This window comes from Miniopterus natalensis, chromosome 2 (genome assembly GCF_054644295.1).
Source record: "Miniopterus natalensis isolate mMinNat1 chromosome 2, mMinNat1.hap1, whole genome shotgun sequence".
NCBI lineage: Eukaryota > Metazoa > Chordata > Mammalia > Chiroptera > Miniopteridae > Miniopterus > Miniopterus natalensis.
In genome coordinates, this window is record NC_142082.1 from 80,020,899 (window position 1) to 80,042,081 (window position 21,183).

The 21,183-nt window shown below is 32.9% G+C and overlaps 1 protein-coding gene across 2 annotated transcripts in view; it reads right to left on the reverse strand.

Moving 5' to 3' along the window:
- COG6 (component of oligomeric golgi complex 6) overlaps positions 1 to 21,183 on the reverse strand; it is a 91,341-nt gene that overhangs the window by 30,819 nt on the left and 39,339 nt on the right. For both annotated transcript variants that reach the window (XM_016212915.2, XM_016212916.2), the window contains exons 12-15: positions 19,899 to 19,990; positions 14,768 to 14,885; positions 1,010 to 1,141; positions 503 to 670 (exon numbers count right to left, since the gene is read on the reverse strand). In XM_016212915.2, the coding sequence (XP_016068401.2) occupies positions 503 to 670; positions 1,010 to 1,141; positions 14,768 to 14,885; positions 19,899 to 19,990 (510 nt within the window). The remainder of the gene's footprint in view (positions 1 to 502; positions 671 to 1,009; positions 1,142 to 14,767; positions 14,886 to 19,898; positions 19,991 to 21,183) is intronic.

The following is a 21,183-nucleotide window of genomic DNA, read 5'->3' on the forward strand; positions in this document are numbered from 1 at the left end:
AATTTTCTATAAGGTTTTGTTTTAGCCATTTTATAATCTCCTAAGTGATACCATTTGGTTTAAGGAAGAGAGTGATTGGTATAACTAATTGTAACGTTTTGCCTAACACTGGTTTACACACAGATAAAAATGTATCTGTCCTTTATAACACATTTTGGACTAACTTCACAGCTTGAAAAACATACCATATTATTATTTACAGTTCAGAAACTGAAATCTGCATATAGAATAATTGTTCAAATTAATCAGAAAAGCTTCATTCTACCACCACATACTGTGGTTTGAATATACTATCTTACCCATTACATATTCTGACTTCTCCAAAACAAAACTAAAATAGTGAATATGTGTGTGTGTGTGTGTGTGTGTGTACATGTGTGTGTGCCCTTCCATCAGACTATAACAAAGGATTTATAGGAATTAGGGCACAAAGCTAGTAACTGAGATGACATATAGAAAAAGATTCCATCCCAGTAAACAACCATTTTATGGCAGAATTAACCTGAAACTGTAGCATTTCCAAACGTCTGTCAGTAAATTCAAATAGAGCTAATGTTGTCTTCATCATATATAGTGAATTCACCATGAAAGTTGCCATGTCAGCTGTGCCTAAATTGCTGGCTGATACAGTACACATCTGAAGGAGAGGATCCAGGACACAAGATAAAACCTGCAAATGAAAAATAAAATAAAATTTATTCTTTCATTCCCAATGAGTGATACAGGCCTGGGTTAATGGCACTTCTGAATGAATGCCAAACTAATTTGAAGGGGGCCAACTTACAGAATCACATAAGAAAAAAAAAATTAAATGGTATAATAATCAGAATAGTTTTTAAAATGAGTATCACTGAATGAATACTTTTTAAATTAAAGAGAGCTGATTTATATTTGAAGGAAAAATCAATGGGAGAGTTTGTCAAAATATATGTCATAAAATACCAGAATTTCAACAGAATTTACAATAGAGGAGTAATAAGCAATAATTAAAAAAAAATTTACAACATACCTGCACAAAATCAGCTTGACGGGCATCTAGTGGTATAACTGAAGAATCATGAGATGCCAAAACTTCACGCAGCAACATGAGTGTCTGATTTAGTGCAGAACTTGGTCCAAGATCAGGTGGTGGAAGTTCAACCTAAAATAAACTATGGTTACCCACTGCTTATATTTTCCACTAAATTTTAATGTATAAATAAATGCCAGTTCACGGTAAAATAATACATACAAAAGTTGTAGAGCTGGCACATTAGAAAATCAGTAATTTATCAACAGCTTATATTATCCTAATCAACACAGAAAGTGACACAAAAGCTTTTTGTTAGATTATCTTAGAATTAATATGTCACAATTAGAAGTAAAGAATTTATACCTTTAATATTCAAAAAATTGTGAGAAAATTTAGTGTTCTTTGAATTGCAGAATTATATTTTCATATAAATTTGAAATGGCCTATTTTGGTTTTCAGCCCAAGTTACAAGAAAAAAGCAATCCAGAGACAGCACTTCAATAGCTATAATGGAGAATCATCGCCCACTCTTAGGCCCAAATCTCCAAGATTTTGGTTCAATATGTATAGGTTTGGGGTTTAGAAACCCATCTTTCAACAAGCACCCCAAGCAATTTTCAAGAGACTAGTCCATGGACTATACACTGCACAGAAACAGTACAACACTGCCACTAAAATCTTGGGCTCTGGAGTTAAGGAGATTAGTTTTATACTTTGGATCTACCACTTACTAGTGGTGTCCTTATAAAAATTATTTAACTTCTCAGAGTTTCAGGGGAATTCTGTAAGGATTAAATGGGATTGTTGCATCTAAATTACTGAGTAGAGTATCTGGCACTTACTGAAACAAATGCCAAGTTCATTATCTCTACTTGCAGGCATATGACAGCCAAAAAGAGGTGCCTATCAATTAAAAAAGGAAACAACATTTTTCATAGTACTTATAATATTAATATAGTCAGATTTGTAAGTGAAACAAAATCCAGTACTTAGAAGTCCATGTAATAGACTACAGTCTTGTGTCAGGCAGACAGAAAGGCATAAGAATTTTAAAATATCAGATTTATATTAAGAATGTTTTATGTATAGAAGTTAATACATAAGTGACATCGGCAGGAATGATAAAGTATGGACCTCTAAAAATATTCCCTCCTTCATAAAAGCAACTAAAACAAAAAATTTAAAGACATGCAAACAAACAAAAAATTATGGTCCATGCACAGAAAAAGAAGTCAATAGAAACTTTCTCTAAGGAAGTCCAAACGCTGGAAGCCAAACACTTTAAACCAGTTATTTTAAATATGTTCAAAGAATTAAAGGAAATCATGTTAATAAACTAAAGGAAAATATGAGAACAATGTCTCACCAAATAAAGAATATCAATAAAGAAAGAGATAATTAAAAAAATAACCAAATAGTAAATTTACAGTTGAAAACACAATAACAGAATTAAAACAAAAAACAAACAAAAAAAACACTACAAGAAATCAACAGGAGATTTGAGCAGGCAGAATAAATAATCAATGAACTTGAAGATAGGTCAATTAAAATTACTCAGTCTGAGAACAGAAATAAAAAGAATGAAAGAAAATTAACGGAGCCTAAGAGACCTGTGGGACACCAATAACAACATAACTAAAATGGAGATCTCAGAAGAAGGAGAGAATGCAAATACAGTATTTAAAGAAATAATTGCAGAAGACTTCACAAATCTGATTTCTGAAAATCTATCTAAACATCCAAGTTCATGAACTCCAAGTAGAATAAACTTAAATAGATCCACAGAGATATATCATAATCAAACTGTCAAAAGACAAAGAGAAAGAGAGACTATAAAAGCAATGAGAGATAACTCATTATGAACAAAGGATTCTCAATAAGATTAACAGTTGACTTCTCATCAGAATACATGGAGACCTGAAGGCAGTGGATGAAACATGCAAAGGTTGAAAGAAACAGTCAACCAAGAATTCTATATTCAGCAAAATTATTATTTAAGAATGAAAGAGAAATTAACACATTCCCCAAAACACAAAAATTCTAGCAAGCCTGCTCTACAAGACATTAGAGAGACTAAATCCTTCAGGCTAAAATGAAGGGACACTAGACAGTAACTGAAATTCTCATGAAGAAATAAAGAACACATTAAAGGTTCTGACATAAGTAAATATAAAAGAATATTAATGTACTTTCTGTTTGTAAGTCCCTTTTTTCTCCTATCTTATTTAAAAGGTAACTGCAAAGCAATAATTATAAAACTGTTGGGGAACACACAATGTATAAAGACATAATTCATAACAATAATACCATGAAGGCAGAGGATAATGGGACTATATAGGAGCAAAGTTTTTGTATATTATTGAAAGTAACTTGGTATTAATCAAAACTAGAATTATAAAGTAAGATAATTGTAATTCACAGGTCACCACTAAGAAAATAACAAACTATTCATACACACACACACACACACACACACACACACACACACTTAAATAAACAGTAAGGGAATTAAAGTAGCATACTAGAAAATATTTACTTAATACAAAAGAAGTCAGTAATGGAGGGACTGAAGAAGCAAAAACACTTAAGAAATATAAGAACAGATAACAAAATGGCATATATAAATGCTACTTTATCAGCAATTAAATTAAATGTAAATGGATTAAACTTGCCAACCAAAAAGCAGAGCCTGGCAGATGGATTAAAAAAAAAAAAAAAAGGCCTGCCTATATTCTGTGTTCAAGAAACACACCTTAGATTTAAAGATACAAAAAGCTTAAAAGTAAAAAGGTGGAAAAAGATATACCTTGCAGACAGTAACTAAAAGAGCCAAAGTGGCTACAGTAATTTCAGACAAAACATACTTTAAGATAAAAACTGCCACTACAAAGGACATTTGTATAATGTTATCAGAAAGATATGACAACTATAAAAATATTTTCATCTGACAACATAGCCCCAAAATACTTAAAGCCAAAATCAAAAAAATTAAAGGAAAAATATCTTCTGTAGTAAGGAAATATTTATTTCAAGTTTCATACCTCCTTTAGTTTTATTTCCCCTTTTCTATTAAATTCAAATAAATCTGACCTAAGAAAAACTCCAGAATATAAAGTCATCTTTATAAAAGTAATTTTATCCATCCATTTTTTTAAATCCTCACACAAGGATATTTTCCCCCCACTTGGGCTTATTTTTTGCAAATATGTTTTTATTGATTTTAGAGAGAGAGGAAGGGAGAGGGAGAGAGAGAAATATATGTGAGAGAGAAATGTGGATTGGCTGTCTCCTGCACGCCCCACACTGGGAATCTAGCCTGCAACCTGGGCATGTGCTCTGATCAGGAATCAAATCAAGGACCCTTTGGTGCTTGGAAGATGCTCAAACAACTGAGCCACACTGGCCAGGGCCGGAAGACATGTTTTTTTAACTGAATTTACAGAGAGAGGAAGGAAGAAAGGGAGGGAGGTCAGGGGTTGGGGGGCAGAGATGTGAGAAACATCAATCAGTTGCCTCCTGTACAGGCCCCCACTGAGGATCAAACCCACAACCTCGGTATGTGCCTTGACCAGGAACTGAACCTTCGACCTTTCAGTGTATCAGACGATGCTCCACCCAACAGAGCCACAACAGCCAGAGCCATTCATCCATTTTTAAAGAATAGCTAAAATGTTATTAAATTGATGGTAACAATGGTTAGCTAATGTTATTTCTAAGTGGAAAGATTTTTAAAACTTTTACCTTTGAGCTTTTTTGCATGGTGCAAATTTCTTATGAGTAAATGCGTATCAGTTTTACGAAAATTATACAGTGATCCCTGTCCCCAAAACTGAAAAAAAATGCCAACCTGTTAATAACAGTTAATTCAGAATGACAAGGTATGGGTGGTTGTTATTCTCTTCTCTGTGTTTTCATATGTTTTAAAATAAAATAAATATCTATTTAATAAAATAAGTGTATTCATAAGTTTAGAAATTTAATTAAAATATACAGGTATAACATATAAATGCGTACATATATCTAGGTAGCGTAAAATGAACAGAAATTATTCATATAAAAAATTACTTGGCAATGGGGGAGGAAAGGGGGCATCTGTAATACTTTCAACAATAAAGATAAAAATTTTTTAAAATTACTTGGTAGAATCTCTACATATCATAAGATTGGCCAGAAATCTAACAGCTTTAATTTAGAATAGGGAGCCACATAAACCAGAGGAAATGTGTGTGTCTCCATTTCGCAATACCTTTCTTAAATAGAAAAAATAATAACAAAGAATTTACCAAATCCTCCAGGGAAGCTAGGTGGGGTGTAGACCTTTAGTACAACTACACACACTACATCATTAAGGTCCTAAATTTTAATGTGTAATATTCTCTTCTTAATTATAAACTATGGCATAGTGGCTTTTAGAAACAAAAGAACTTAGATAATTTCTTTCAAAAATTCATTACAATGTTTTAAAATTGCCAATAAAAACAAAAGACCAATGACAGAAATCTTATGCACAGATGCCAGAAAGCTGAAATCTTTTTTTCGTCCCCTTGAATTAAGGTCTTTAAAGGCTGTACAAATTTAAGCAGAAGTCATACCTGCCATAGTTAGAGCCAATGGTAAATAATACAAGTGAGTACTACGTGAACTTACTTCATTCAACAAACTGCCATTCGATGAGGTGCTTTTACACACATCCATCAGATCAGCAACACGTCAGAATCATACTTTTAAAGCAAAGTGAAAAGTGTGGCAGTTATTAGATAAACAAGAGTTATGACTTTATACTTCTGTTGAATAAATAACAGAAAGAAGGAGGAAAAAAATGAGAGAGAAAAACTCATGGACAGCAGTGTGGTGACTGCCAGTGTAGGGGGAGATGGAAGAAGTTATAAAGGGCAATGAAAGATTTGAATTGTGGTGGTGAACACACAGAACAGTGTTCAGATGTTATGTTGTGGATTGTGCACCTCAAACCTGTCTGATTTTGTTAACCAATGTAACCTCAGTAAATTCAATAAAAAGGAAGCAAAATAAATACATAAAGAGAAATATCTGATTGCTATCCTTCTATCACTTTAATGTAATTTCATTTAATGAAGTGAAATTAATTTCTAATGGTTAAACTTTATACAAGACAAATCTATTTCTTTTGATATCCCTCCAATACATTCCTGTGCTTACTTCAATTGACCTTATCTTATAAGACTTTGGAGCTCAAACACTAGAATTAAGTGGGCTTTGTAATTTTGAGAATCTATAAAAATTGTTAAAAACAAATCCTATGAACTTCATGTATAACAATAATCACAATACAGAAATTTCTAGAAGTTTTAGGATGTGCAGCAAATAACTTATTTACACTCTACTTCCTTAGAAACTAGCTAGCACCAGCAAGTGAGTGTCAGATGCATCCTCACAGTGATGTGAGGGAGAAAGAGTGTTAATATTATCACTGCTACTTGGGCCAGGACTCCAGCTAATGATAGAAATTTTACACACTGGTAGGAAAAAATGTTGAAGAAAATCTTAACTTTAGCTCTACAAATAAAGAGCTCCCGCTTTCTTTGTTTGACCTTTTCCTCTACTTTTGTCAGGATTTTCCTAACTCTCAGAAATCTGAACTTCAGGTCAACCACACACATGACAAATACACATCGTTTTAGTTTGTATTTCCTGGAAGAATAATCTGTAAGGTATAATGCAAAACTCAAAGTATTCATTTAGAACAGCACTTCTCAAACCCTAACTTGCATATAAATAGCCAAGGAATCTTTTTAAACGCATATTCTGATTCAGTGGGTCTGGGGTGGAACCCGAGATTTTTGCATGCCTAATAAGCTCCAAGATGCCCAAGCTGCTGGCCCATGTACAGTACTTTAAACAGTAAAAAGAAATTCTAAACAGTAACTGTATCCTAGAATTTGTTTAAAGGACCATTTAAGTTTTTATTTCAGAAACCTGGACAAATTAATCCTGACTACTATTAATTTGATATGGATTTCATTTATGATATACCATACCCTTTTAAATTAGCATTGTACTATTCCTATAGTGAAAAGAAATTTAGAAAATGTCCAGCTTAAATTGATATGGCGTTGTGTCTTTTGCAGTGCAGATACATATTCCCCTTGGACTAGGCCAGATTTGCAGTAATGAATGTTTTAGGAGAGCAAGATAAGGGAGTACATATACTTTAATACTTGAGAACTTCAAAATGCTTTGTTAGGGAAAAGGCACATCTTTCAATAAACTAATGTTCTTGAATTTTCTTTTTTTCATGCTAGATAAAGAATTAGTTCCCAAATATGTCTAAAATTTTAAAAGTACAAAAGGAATTATATGAAAAGAATTCATCTCTGGCTATACCCTTTATTTTAAAAGCTATTCTTCAAAACAAGATTGCTATCCACTTAAAATTCTATTAAAAAAAATTTCCTCTTGTGTGCTTTGTTAATAATGAAGACCATTCTGCAATACATGTTATTTTACTCATAAGGCAGAATATTTTTAGAAGAAGTGAGTGGCATATAATATGCAGAATAAGATATAATTAATATAAAATATGGATTAAAATTTGGTAATTCTTGGAAGAAATCTGAAATTTTTGTGGATATAAGCAACATATAAGCTATAAACAGCATATATTACAAACTCAATTTAATACTTAAAAAAGCCCTGAATATGGCCCAATTCATATCTGAGAAAAACAACTCAGGACACAATTATTGATAATAATGACAATAGTAAGCAACAAAAATAATCAAAACCATTTCACTGCTATAAACTCACATAGGCTCCAGTAATAATCGGTACTTAATATATTCAAATTACAATTACTTTCTTTCCCCGTTTTTACCCTATTTTATTCTAAGTGTTAATTGGAAGATGCCATCTTGAAAACTTGCCTGTTATTATTCATTTTCTTTTCCAATTTTCTTGCAATTTTCATTTTAAACTTTACAAGAAAAATAAAATATATAAGAACCTGGTCATTTTCTTCTGTAAAAATAAAATAAAATAAATGGATAACTACTGGAAAAATAAATAAGAGCCCCGTCTTCCAAGCATAGACAAAAATAAACTTCAGGAAAATTATACATTTGATATAAAAGTGAAACAAGCCCAGCCGCCATGGCTCAGCAGTTTACCTATGATCCAGGAGATCTCATTCAATTCCTGGTCAGGGCACATGCCCAGGTTGCAAAAACTTCCCTAACCTGGTCAAGAAAAAAGTCACACATGTTCAGAAGGCATGGAGAGTCCTAGCAAGAAGAATCCAAAGAGGCCCATGCCCAGACACATCCTAATTAAAATGCCAAAAATTCAAGACAAACAGAATGTTAAAGGCAGCAAGAGAAAAGCAATGTTACCTACAAAGGAGCTCCCAGAAGGCTGTCAGGTGGCTTCTCATCAGAAACTCTACAGGCCAGATGGAATGGCATGAAGTATTCAAGGTAATGCAAAACAAGGATCTGAAACCAAGACTACTCTACCCAGAAAAGCTATCATTCAAAACAGATGGTGAAATAAAGAGCTTCCCAGGTCAAAAAAAAAAAAAGGCTGAAGGAGTTTATCACCACCAAACCAGCAATGCGGAAAATGTTAAAGGGACTGCTGTAATAATAAGAAGAAATAGAGAAACACAGGCATAAAGAATTAAAAAGGCAATAAATAAGGACCTATCAATAATAACCGTAAGGACTTTAAGGGAGAGATCAACAGCAACACAGGCATAGTTGTGGACTTTAACACCCCGCTGACTTCGATGGATAGATATTCCAGAAAAAAAGTCAACACAGTAACAGTGACTCTAAATGGCACACTAGATCAGATGGATTTAATTGATATTTACAGAACATTTCACCACAAAGCTGAAGAATATACATTCTTTTCAAGGGCATATGGGTCATTTTCAAAAATAGACCACATTTTAGTACACAAAACCAGTCTCTACAAGTCCAAGACTGAAATCATATCAAGCATCTCAGATCACAATGGCATGAAATTAGAAATCAACTACAGTAAAAACACTCAAAAACATTCAAACACATGGAGGCTAAATAGCATGTTATTAAACAATGAATAGGTTACCAATAAGATCAAGAAAGAAATCAAAAACTTCCTGAAAACAAATGAAAATGAACACACAATCCAAAATCTATGGGACACAGTGAAAGCAGTCCTAAGAGGGAATTTCATAGCCCTGCAGGCCTACCTCAAAAAGCAGGAAAAATTTTTAGTAAACTATCTTATCCTACAACTTAAAGAATTAGAAAGCTCCCCTGTGAAGCAATTCAGGCCAGGGCTTTTGTTTGCTGGGAGCTTTTTTTATTACTGTTTCGATTTCAGTTGTTATTAGCCTATTCAGGTTTTCTGATTCTACCTGATTCAGTTTTACATGATCTCACTGATATGTGGAATCTAATAAACAAAATAGATTGCGGAACAAAATAGATCCAGACACATAGAAGCATGGAATAGACTGCTGAATCTCAGTGCAAAGGCGGGGTGGGGGCGTGGGTGGGGAGAGATTAATCAAAGAACTTACATGCTTATATGCATAACCCACGGACACAGACAATAGTGTAGTGAAGGCCAGGTAGAGGGGATCAATGGGGAAAAAGTGGGGGATATATGTAATACTTTCACCAATAAAGATAAATTTAAAAATAAAAGTAAATTAAAATAACATCCCCCACTTACAAGTTCCTGGCAACCACCATTTTACTTTCTCTCTCTAGCTACCACTTTGACTACTCCAAGTACCTCATATAGGTGGACTCACACAGTAGTTGTCTTTTTGTGATTGGCTTATTTCACTTCGTATAATCTCCTCAAAGTTCATTCATGTTATAGCACACATCAGAATTTCTTTCCTTTTTAAGGCTGAATAATATTCCATTGTATGTTTGTACCATATTTTGCTTATCCATCCATCCACTGATAGACACTTGGGCTGCTTCCAATCTAGTTCTTGTGAGTAATAGTGCTATGACCATAACTATGCAAGTGTCTCTTTGAGACCCAACTTTCAATTCTTTTGAATATACACCCAGAAGTGAAATTGTTGGATCATATAACTCAACTTTTAATATTTTGAGCAACGGACATAGAGTTTTCTACAGCAACCATACTATCTTTTACATTCCCACCAATGCACAAGGGTTGCAATTTCTCTACATCCTTGCCTACATTTGCTGTTTTCTGGGGGTTTTTGCTAGTAGCCAGCCTAATGGGTACCTTATAGTTTTGATTTCCTGAAGACTAGTGATATTAAGTATCTTCTCATGTGCTTACCAGCCATTTATGTATCTTTTTAAAGAAATGTCTATTCAAGTCCTTTGCGCATTTTTAAATCAGGTTGTATTTTTTGTTGTTGAGTTTTAGGAGTTCTCTACATATTATGGATATTAATTCCTTATCAAATATATGATTTGCAAATATGTTCTCCCATTCTGTGAGTTGCCTTTTTACTCTGTTGATAGTATCATTAATGCACAAAGCCTTTTCATTTTCATGAGGTCACATTTGTCAGTGAAATTTTGATAGTGAGTGCACTGAATCTATGGATTGTTAGGTAGTATGAAAAATTAACAATATTAATTCTTCCAATCCATAAATATGGGATCTTTCTATTTATTTATGTCATGTTTAAATTTTTTCAGCAATGTTTTTCATATTTCATCGTACAAGTCTTTTATCTCCTTAGCTTTTCATACATGGTATGCAGAGGTAGTTTTCTTCTATTCCTAGTTTATTGAGTTTTTATTATGAAAGGGTGTTGAATTAAGTCAAATGCTTTTTCTGTATCAACTGAGATGATCATGTGGTTCTTTTTTTTGCTCTGTTAATGTGGTAATTACATTTACTTTCATATGCATTCCAGGAATAAATCCCACTAGGGCAGGGTATATAATCATTTAATATGCTTCTTAATTTGATTTGCTAGTATTTTGTTGAAGATATTTTGCATCAGTATTCATAAAGAATATTGATCTGTACTTTCCTTTCTTACAGTATCTTTTTCTGGCTTTGGTATTGGAAATGCTGGCCTCATCAAACAAGTTAGGAAGTATTGCCTCCTATTCAATTTTTTGAAAAGGTTTGAGAATTAATATGTTTTTCTTCAAATGTTTGATAGAATTCACCAGTGAAGCCACAAGGTCTAGAACTTTCAGTTTAAAGAGATTTTTGATTAACTGATATAATCTCTCTGCTAGTTACAAGTATTCAATTCTTCTAAATTTTCATGATTTGTTCTTGGTAGCTTTCGTACTTCTTGGAATTTGTCAATTTTATCTAGATTACTCAATTTGTTGACATATAGTTGTTCAATAATACCCTCTTAAAATCCTATGTTAACAATGTTGGCTGTTAGTTTTATTTATTTTTATATGGTTACGGAAGTATGTTTAATTTCTTATTTATTAAGATTTCCCCCCAACAATTCAGATATAAGAATATAAAATGTTCTTAATTAACAATGAAACACTTAATTTATTTCCTAACAGTGAAACGGTCTTATATTCCTAAAAATAACCTATATTTGTTTTCATTATAATGCTGGATTTGACTGAATGGTTCTGCTGACTATTTCCAACCGGAACTCATCTGTGTGGCCAGCTACTTTTTAGTCATGACTGGTCAGCAAGGTGTTTAAAATTACTTAAATTAATGTTTAAGTGCAGACGTGAGTTATCTCGTGACCGGTCAGCAACGTTCAGACACAGAAACACGTGTATACTTGTGACTGGTCAGCAAGGTGTTTAACTATGTTTATTGTTTTTTAAACTTAAAAAATGACTGGTTGGAGGATTTCGTTTTTGGACTGTCCTGAGAAAGGCTTTTATATCAGTGGTACACCAACCAAAAAGAACTGGAAAGTTTTCCATATTTTTCTGTTTTAGAGAATTATCTGTTCTTTGTAGGTACAAATGAAGCTATCTACATAACCTAAAGTAGGCCTAGCAGCATATTCTTTAATAAATTTTCTTCCCACTCTAAGTATATTCAAGTTTTCCACTTTTTAAATCATTTTTAATTTATAGTTCTTAATATCATTCTTTTTAATCAGATTTTCAGATTTTAGCATAAAATTAATACATTTTAATATGGTGTTCTAGGTTTTAACCCTCATCTCTAGTTATTATCTCTGATTTCTGATATCATAATTTTAATTTTTTCCCCTTGGTGAAAGAATTATTAGGAGGTTATCAATTTAGTTGATCATTTCAACACATGATTTTTTTGTATTTTAATTTACCACAATTCTACCTTTAGCCATTTTGTTTTATTATTTTCTTTCAAATTTCAAAATAAGAATGCCCACTATATTTTATTTTCAGTCTTTAGCCTATATGTTTTCCAATTGGTAAAGCTCATCAATGTGCTTCTTCCATACACAGCAATCCGGCTCTTGTAGCTACCACATGACTAAAATTATTCTCAATAAGTCATAGATCATCTACATACTGACAAAGACAGCATATCTGCTGTCCTTGTTTTACTCCAACTCTTCATATAGTATCTGTCATTAACAAAGTCTTCGTTCTTGAAACTTTATTCTTTTGGCTTTTCTGATAAAACCCTCCCCTTTTTTTCCCCTGCATCTCCAGTTATCCTCCTTCAGAATACCATGGGTATGCTCCTTTTCTTCTTTTAAATGTCAGTGTTTCTCAAAACTCTGTGTCCTGGGAGCTCTAATCTTATTAAACATGATTCCTAGTGAATTCATCCAAAACCATGGATTCAACTGTATTTTATATGCAACACTCTCTAAATCCAAATGTACAGCTCCTTACTAGATTAGATTGATTCAAGAAAAATATTCCACAGGTATCTTGTCTAACTTAAATAATACCAATATCAGCATCTTTATACCAAAATTTTACTGTCTGTACTCTAGATACTCGTGATTAGTATCAATATTCCCAGGTTGCTAACCAAGGAATTACTTTAGACCCTTCCCTGTCATTTACTCACATTCAATCAGTCACCAAGTTTGGAAGATTTATCTTTACCCTTCAAGAATCTATCCCTGCCTGGCTGGGCATGGCTCAGCGGTTGAGTACTGACCTAGGATCCAGGAGATCGCGATTTGATTCCCTGTCAGGGCACATGCCTGGGATGCAGGCTCCATCCCTGGTTGGGGCGTGCAGGAGGCAGCTGATCAATGGCAACTCTCTCATCATTGATGTTTCTATCTCTCTCTCCCTCTCCCTTTCTCTCTCTGAAATCAATAAAGATATATTAAAAAAAAAAAGAATCTATCCCTTCATGGCTCTTCCCAGAATATCAGCCTTAGAGCACATATTTTCATAAAAATTACTTCATAACTCCCCTAATTCTCCTAGTTGGAACCTGACCTCTCTCCTATCTATATGCCATACTACTTTCCAAGTTATTTTTTTAATAAATGAAAAATCTGTTTATCGGCAACTCACAGCTTGTGTTCTTGCATATTCTATTTGTTTCCTCTACTCAGGATGACCTCTACCCACCCCCTATTTCACCTATTTAAAATCCCCTATGTCCTTCAAAGTTAAATTCTTGTATCTTCCTCTCTGAAAAGCTCCCTCTCTGCAAAGGAGTAAATGAAGGTTACTACATATAATGTGCTAGGACAACACCTTGAACACATGCCTTTGATAAAACATGTGATTCTGTAGTAATCACTGATTTACTGACTATTTTCTGCAAAAGGAGAAGCAACTTGAGGTCAACAGACCTTGATTGTTTGCTTTTATACTCTCATCATAGCACATTTGTTCATGATCAAAGTCTTTATCATATAAATATATTTTTTAATCGTATACATACCAGAATTGCTAGTAAACTTCTTGTGCAAATAGAAATACATAAAACAGGAAAAATATAAGATAAATACTCTAGCTCTACAAATTCATGCTGTTTTTCCAAAAGAATTTTAGTCATGCATGGGGGTCAAAAAGAAAACTCCTAGTAAGGCTTCTCTGAGTTTAGGAATGTAAAAATTGACCAGGTAGTCTGGATTGGATTGCTACTGACTGTTCTATACTATATTACAAAACCTGTGCCTAATGTAACCAGGCTACTAGGTACAGCAGTATAGTTAAAAGGAAAAGCCAGCATAGTGACTGTGATGCATCCTTTAAAACTTTAGTCCTTAATAATTAAGCAAAAGATAGATTTGATCATTATTAACCCATTCCTTTTGGTCCTGCCACAACACGCTGCTCAATTAAAAATATTAGCTCTTTAGGATTCTTTCAGGTTTCTGTTGTTGCCCTTTATTTGGTTTTATTTCTTGGGGAAGGGGTTATTATCCTATTTGTTTCCATAATTAATTATAATACTAAACTCAAAGGAGCATAAATTTCATAAGGGCAAAGCTGGACCATCAAAGAGTACAAATACAAATAAGCTATTTAGAAAATCAGTAAGAGTTCCAGCTTTCTAATCTGTATGTCATCTTAGCCCTGACCTAAATACAGTAAATTTGATTTAGTCACAAATTTTTGGTTACAGAAAAATTGTAGTGAAAGTAGGGCTTGAGATTCTATCTCCAATTATGACTCAATGTTATACTGTTCCAGGAACACAGACTATAAACCTAGATCCAGTAAGCCATCTCAAAATGAATTTTCTTATTCATAGGAAGAACACAAAAGAACATTGTATGGAATGAAAAAACAATAGTCATCAGTATAAAAACAGCAAAACATTAAATGTGAGAGATACACATTCAAATAGTTTAAGAATTGCATTTTTCAAACATACCTTGTCCATTAATTTACTTGCATGAAGGCTCAAGCTATTGAAGAATATTTTTTTGCTTAGCAAATGCATTTCTTCAATGGTAGTCAACAGTGTGGTTGCACTATTTCCAACAATGCCACTAAAAGCAAAGAATACTTCAGGTTGCAAAACAGGCTAAAACAATTCAGTTCTTTAACTGAAAAGAATTCTTTAGAAAGTTCTAGATTTAAGTAAAAGTTTCTTTTATTGAATTTATTGGGGTGACACTGGTTAACAGGATCATACAGGTTGCAAGTATACATTTCTATGATACATGATCTGTATAATGCACTGTGTGCCACCACCCAAAGTCAAATTAAAAAATAAAATAAAATAATAAAATAAAATAAAATAAATTAAATAAAATAAAATGCTTTATACAGAATCTTACCTGTGAATTAAAAACAATTACTCTAGTTTCATATAAAAATGACAGGTTTTGTTTTTGTTCCTTTTGAGTTAGGTAATGAACAAATGAAAACAAAGTATTATTTTTTCAATACTTCACAATCTCTTTTAGAAAAGCAGTGGGTTAGAACAGACACTCATAATATGCAAGCCCGTATTTCTATTTTTCCTCTATTAAAATAAATGCATGTCTTGTTTATCCAAGAATAATTTTAATTTCAGAGAAGCCATTCCATCAATAGCTCTACTGATAAAACATTTTAATTTTAATAATACTGAGTTATTCTTTGAATTAAAACTACTATGCTATATCAGTATTGTACCTATAAATTAAACAGTTTCTCAATATTTATAAAGCTACCTAAATAGCAGCTGCATATTTAGACTAATTATGAAAAACTTGATGATATTTGAAAATAATAATCAGCACATTCTGTAATTGTCAATTTACAAGGATATTTCTTAGACCCATCCAATGAGGCTTCCCATTTTTCCCAGGATGTAAGACAAGCATGTATATAAAACATTTCCCAATTTTATTTTCCTAAATCTGTACTGAAAGTGATTTTAAAATGTGTTTTTAGGGGAAAGGTTTTGGTTGATGCAAAAATATACTGTAATCCAGAAGGAAATAATTTCTACAGGCACAGTAACATATTACTTACCATACTAAAAAAAATTTTAGATTACTAAAGATAAATATAATGGCATTAATAAATAACAGTAGATAGTAGCAAAAAATACAGCAAAATTATTGAGAATTGATATACTACATATGTTATAAGAGTAAACACTAATACTATATCGTTTAATATATTCTGAAATGAAAATATATTGGGATAAATTCCTCTACAATTAATGGAAAAAAACAAATTATCAATTTAAAAAATATATAAAGTAAACAGTAAAGTAAAAGCAAATTCCTAAACAGGGACCCATAATAGCTGTATTTTTTGAAAATCAAAGTATCTCAGTTAAATATACTATAAGCTAAACACCAAAATAAATTGGAATTCCCACATATGACTATCCATATAATAAAAATAAGTATGCCTCTGAATAAAACTATAATACATCAAGCAAAAAGGAAAGAAAACTAAATGAATACAAAAAGAAACTGATATTTTAATGAAAAATTTGGAGCAAGAACAAGACAAATTTACATTATTTATTTTTAAAAACTTGAGTTTTCAGCCATATTTTACAGTTACTCAGATTTAGAATTTACTAACATTTACTAAGTAGTCACTAGGCACCAGTAACTGGACCAGATACTTGTAGATTTTTTTTGTTTTTGTTTTTCCTTTAGGCTCCCTGCCTAATTTTATTTGGATTCAGAGACCAATTCCAATTGAGGTACTCTGGTTTCTTTAAAGCCATGAATACAAAGGCTAATCCTTATTATCATGATCTCTCAATCATTATCTAACTTGTCATATTCTGAAGACCAATTCATAGTTTCTAACCTTTCTTTCTTCCTATTTTATTATTTTAAAAGTACAGTTGACCTATAATATTGTATTAGTTTCAGGCATACAATATAGGGATTTGACATTTATATACTTTACCTTTTGGTATTTCACTTCATAATCCTACCCAATTTGCTTATACTCCTAATAATTTTTCAATTTTAGGTATTATATACAAATTCCCTGATATAGAAGATGAGAGCCAAATTCACGTACACAATACTTCTCCCCCAATTTCATCTCTACCAGGCTTCCTAATAGTTATATCACAGCATTCTAGTAAATAAATATTCAATGTTTCATTATTACAAACATGTAAATACTATCCAGAGCTGACTAAGGGATCAGGGAATCTAGCACAAGGGAAGAGCAGGCTTGTGAGAAGACATCCACGGAGGAGGCCTGGAGAGCAACTAGTCTAGACTGGGAAAGGAGGATGAGGGCTCAGAGAGAGGTGTGGGAAGAGAGGACCTAAGCTGCGAGGGATTACTTGATGTTCTTGACTATATGGTAGAAAATGCACAGTCCACTTAATAGTTTGGGTCTAAAATAGTGATAAGGACATAGAAAAGTAAGCAAGTACAAAACCAAGCAGTTATTAACTACAGGAAAATAAAGTTTTACAGGAAAGAAAATGCAATCAAGGTATACTGGATTCCCTGTTTCCTGGATTCCAAATCTCCCCTTTTTTGGTTACTACTGCATTTTGATGGAATCTATCCTCCAGCAGTTTGAATGTATAGGAGAAAAAACATTTTTGAGATTTTGCATATCTCCTATTTTTTCCCAACTTCAGTGACTATTCCTTCCCAGTTTTCTTTGGGGGTTTCTCCTCTTCTCAACCACTAAATATTGGAGTTTCCCAAGATTCAGTCCTAGACCTTATTCTGGATCTACATTCACCTTCTAAATGACCTTACATAGTTCCTAATGGCTTCAAATATCAACTGTATCTGCAAACTATCAAATTTATAGTTTCAGCCTGATTTCTCTGTATTATCTGCTCATCCAACATCTCCTACTGCATGTTCACAAGTACATCAAACCTAACAGGGCCAAAACTGAACTGAATTCTTCATTATCCACCCAATCTCATTAACTTGTTCCTCTCCAGCATTCCCCATCTCAGCAAATGGCAGTATCATTCATCTACTTGCTTAAATCATAAGCCAATTATTCCTCACATCTGACCTCATCTAGTCCACAGATATGTCCTATAGGCTATAAGATAAAACATCTCCAGAACCAACTACTTTTCACCACCTCCAAGACTATCACAAACTGCTTCCCTTTTGCCCCACAACATTATCCAGTGTACCCACAGTCACCTTAAACATAAATCAGTTCAAGTCCTTCAAAACCCTCCCACAACTACCCAACTCACACAGTATAGAAATCTAAAACCTCACCATGGCCTACAAAGTCCTATATCATCTGGCCTCTGCCTACCTCTGTGATTTCATCACCCCTTATGTACTTCTTCCAATTCATTCCACTCCAAACACTGGCCTTCCTTCTGGTCCTCTGTAATGCAAATATTTCTTGGCCTCAGAGCCAGAGCATGCCCTAGCATAAAGCACTTTTCAATCCCAACTCCTTCCCATTATTCAGGTCTCTATATATCACCTCAACCAAAAGATTTTCCAAAACAGTCACACACAAATACACCTACTCATTCGTGGCCATTCCTTATCATTTCTACTTCCTTTGTCCCACTTTACTTCTCCTCAGTGTCCTTAATCACACTATCTAAAATTATTTTATACTTGTTTGTTTCTGCCACTGGAATGTAAGTTTAAACTGTGTTTTGTTCACTGTCATTTCCTTAAAACCTAGAAGAATGACATTTATAGTCAACTTTTTAATTGACTAAATGAGAAAATGTGTGAACAAGTAGAAAAGTACATGTAATGTATCAAAAGATCTTAACTGTCATCCTCAAAATTATCATCTTCAAAGACAAAAAAATTGTATCAGAGCCTAAAAAAACCTATCATTGTGCTCAGAATCCAAATGATTTTATTCTTAACATTTTCTACATTAGAAACTGAGTTCTCATTACCTTCGAATAATAAATTTCATGCAATATCATATGGGCATTACTACATAGATAACTTTAAAATTATTTTACCACTATCGCTGCATAATACAGCATAAGCTATGTGTTGGCTCCTTTCAGCTCTTAAGTATCATTTTCTTATTTTAGGAAGCCTGTATCTTACAATTGAAACTAATTTATTGCTTTTGAGTCATGGCAAGTGATAATAAACTTGTATCTAAAATTTTAGAGAACTAACCCAAATCCTATTTCTGATCAGTTTTGTGGTATGTCGGTTTTGTTTGAAAATCTACCGATAGGATAGAAAATCCATCTCCTGGCTGTGAAGCTCTGGGTGGTTAATCTCAGTCACTAGAATGCAGATAACATCATTGCCATATTCTTTTGGTGCTCTGCAAACTAGTGCCTTGAACCTCTCCAGGATCTGTTATAATAATTGTCTTGGATTTTAACAATGGGCATTCTGATCCTGTCACTGTCATATTGGATAAAAAGTAATTTGTAAATCATTTTTAATGGACTAACATGGAAACTATCAAAAATAAAGCTTGAAATGACATTGTTTTAACACAACAACATATATATAACATAGTCGTACAGTGACATTTATCAACAGATATATGCAAAGCAAAACTGAATGCAACTTCTAGCGTCAAAGTTTGTATTTTAAATGACAAATGGTTCCTAATCAGATAAAGGTTTTATTTAGAGACACCAAAAGAGCTTTTATTTAGAAATGCTAAAGTAGTTTTATTTAGAGAAGATAAAGCTATGGTTCTGTTCTGTAGCTAACAGAAAACTAAATGGTAAAAAAGAATTTATTTATATCCATAATAGGATATTTCACTTATATCCTATTCTGAGTATAATATACAGTAATTTAGGTGTCATAAATCTACTTTACTAATGCATTTACACTGTTAAATAAGTTGTATATGTGCACATGTATGTGTATAACTGTGTTTCAAGAAGAGTGGCAAAAGAAAACAATGAACCTGAAAGAATAGGACATATAATATGCATATAATAATTCATATGGTTTATTCATTCATGTGGAGGTTCTATCAGTTATACTCAGTCATGCAAATAGTGAAAATAAAAAATAAAAATCTTACACTGTTCTAACTGAAATGAGGTATCACAGGATTTAACAAGCACATTTCACCATTCCACTTACCTGATTGTATGATGATAAAATTTAAGAAGGTTAGAAATTTTATATAATAAAACTGCCCCAGGTTCAGCTACTATTACTTGTTCAATTCGAACCTAGTAAAACATGAGAGAAAAATATTAAACATTTCTTAAAAGTATAACTTTTCATCACTAATTTAGTGTGTTAAAAAAGCATTAAAAATAGTATTTTATTGTGGCAGAAACTACAAAATTCCTTCTAAATAAAGGATTTCTGGATATTAAATCATGGGGAATGGTGAAATAACAAAAACATTTTAACAGATATACCCTACAAAAATTAACTGATCACCTACAGAACTTGGCTCAAAGCAGTTGCTACCAGAAATAATCAATACAATAATGAGATCATTTTGAGGTTTTCCACCAGTATATAATGGAACTTAATTCATCATTAAATTTCAAAAAAAACTGTTACATCCCTAAAAAGAGATTCTCAGTGCAAACATACTGCTCTTTCATCAAATATTCAAAAATAAAATGAAACTTTTTATTCCAATAGCAACTCAGATTTTACTTTTTTTAAACTAAATTTATTAAGGTGACATTGATTTGCAAAAACACAGAGGTTTCAAGTATGCAACTCAAGAAAGTGTAACCTGCACATTGCACTGTTTGTCCATGGCCCCAAGAAAAGTCTCTTTTCATACCCATTTCTCCCCACTTTGCCCACCTCCATCTAGCTACCATCCCTTTTTCCTCTGGCAATCACCACACTGTTGTCTGTGTCTGTGTGTCATGTATGTATGATTTTTTGCTTATCCATTCAGTCTCTTTCATCCAGTCCTGCCAAGCCCCTCCACTCTGACAGCTGTTGGTCTGTTCCTTGTATCCAGGCCTCTTTCTATTTTGTTCATCAGTTTATATTGTTCACTAGATTCCATATAAAAGTAAAATCATATGTACTTGTCCTTCTCTGACTGGTAAATTTCACTTCGCATAATAATCTCCAGGTCCATGCATCCTGTTCCAAACCAAAAGATTACCTTCATTTTTTACAGCTGCATAATATTCCATTGTGTAAATGTATCATAGCTTGTTTATCCACTCATCCACTGATGGGCATTTGGGCTGTTTCCAGATCTTTGCTACTGTACATAATGCTGCTATGAACATAGCAGCCTATAATTTTCTTTCTTTATAGTGTCTTTATCTGGTTTTGAAATTAGGGTAATGCTGGCCTCATAAAAAGCGCTTGGAAGTTTTCCCTCCTCTTGAATTTTTTGGAATAGTTTGAAAAGATAGTTTTTAGCTCTTCTTTGAATGTT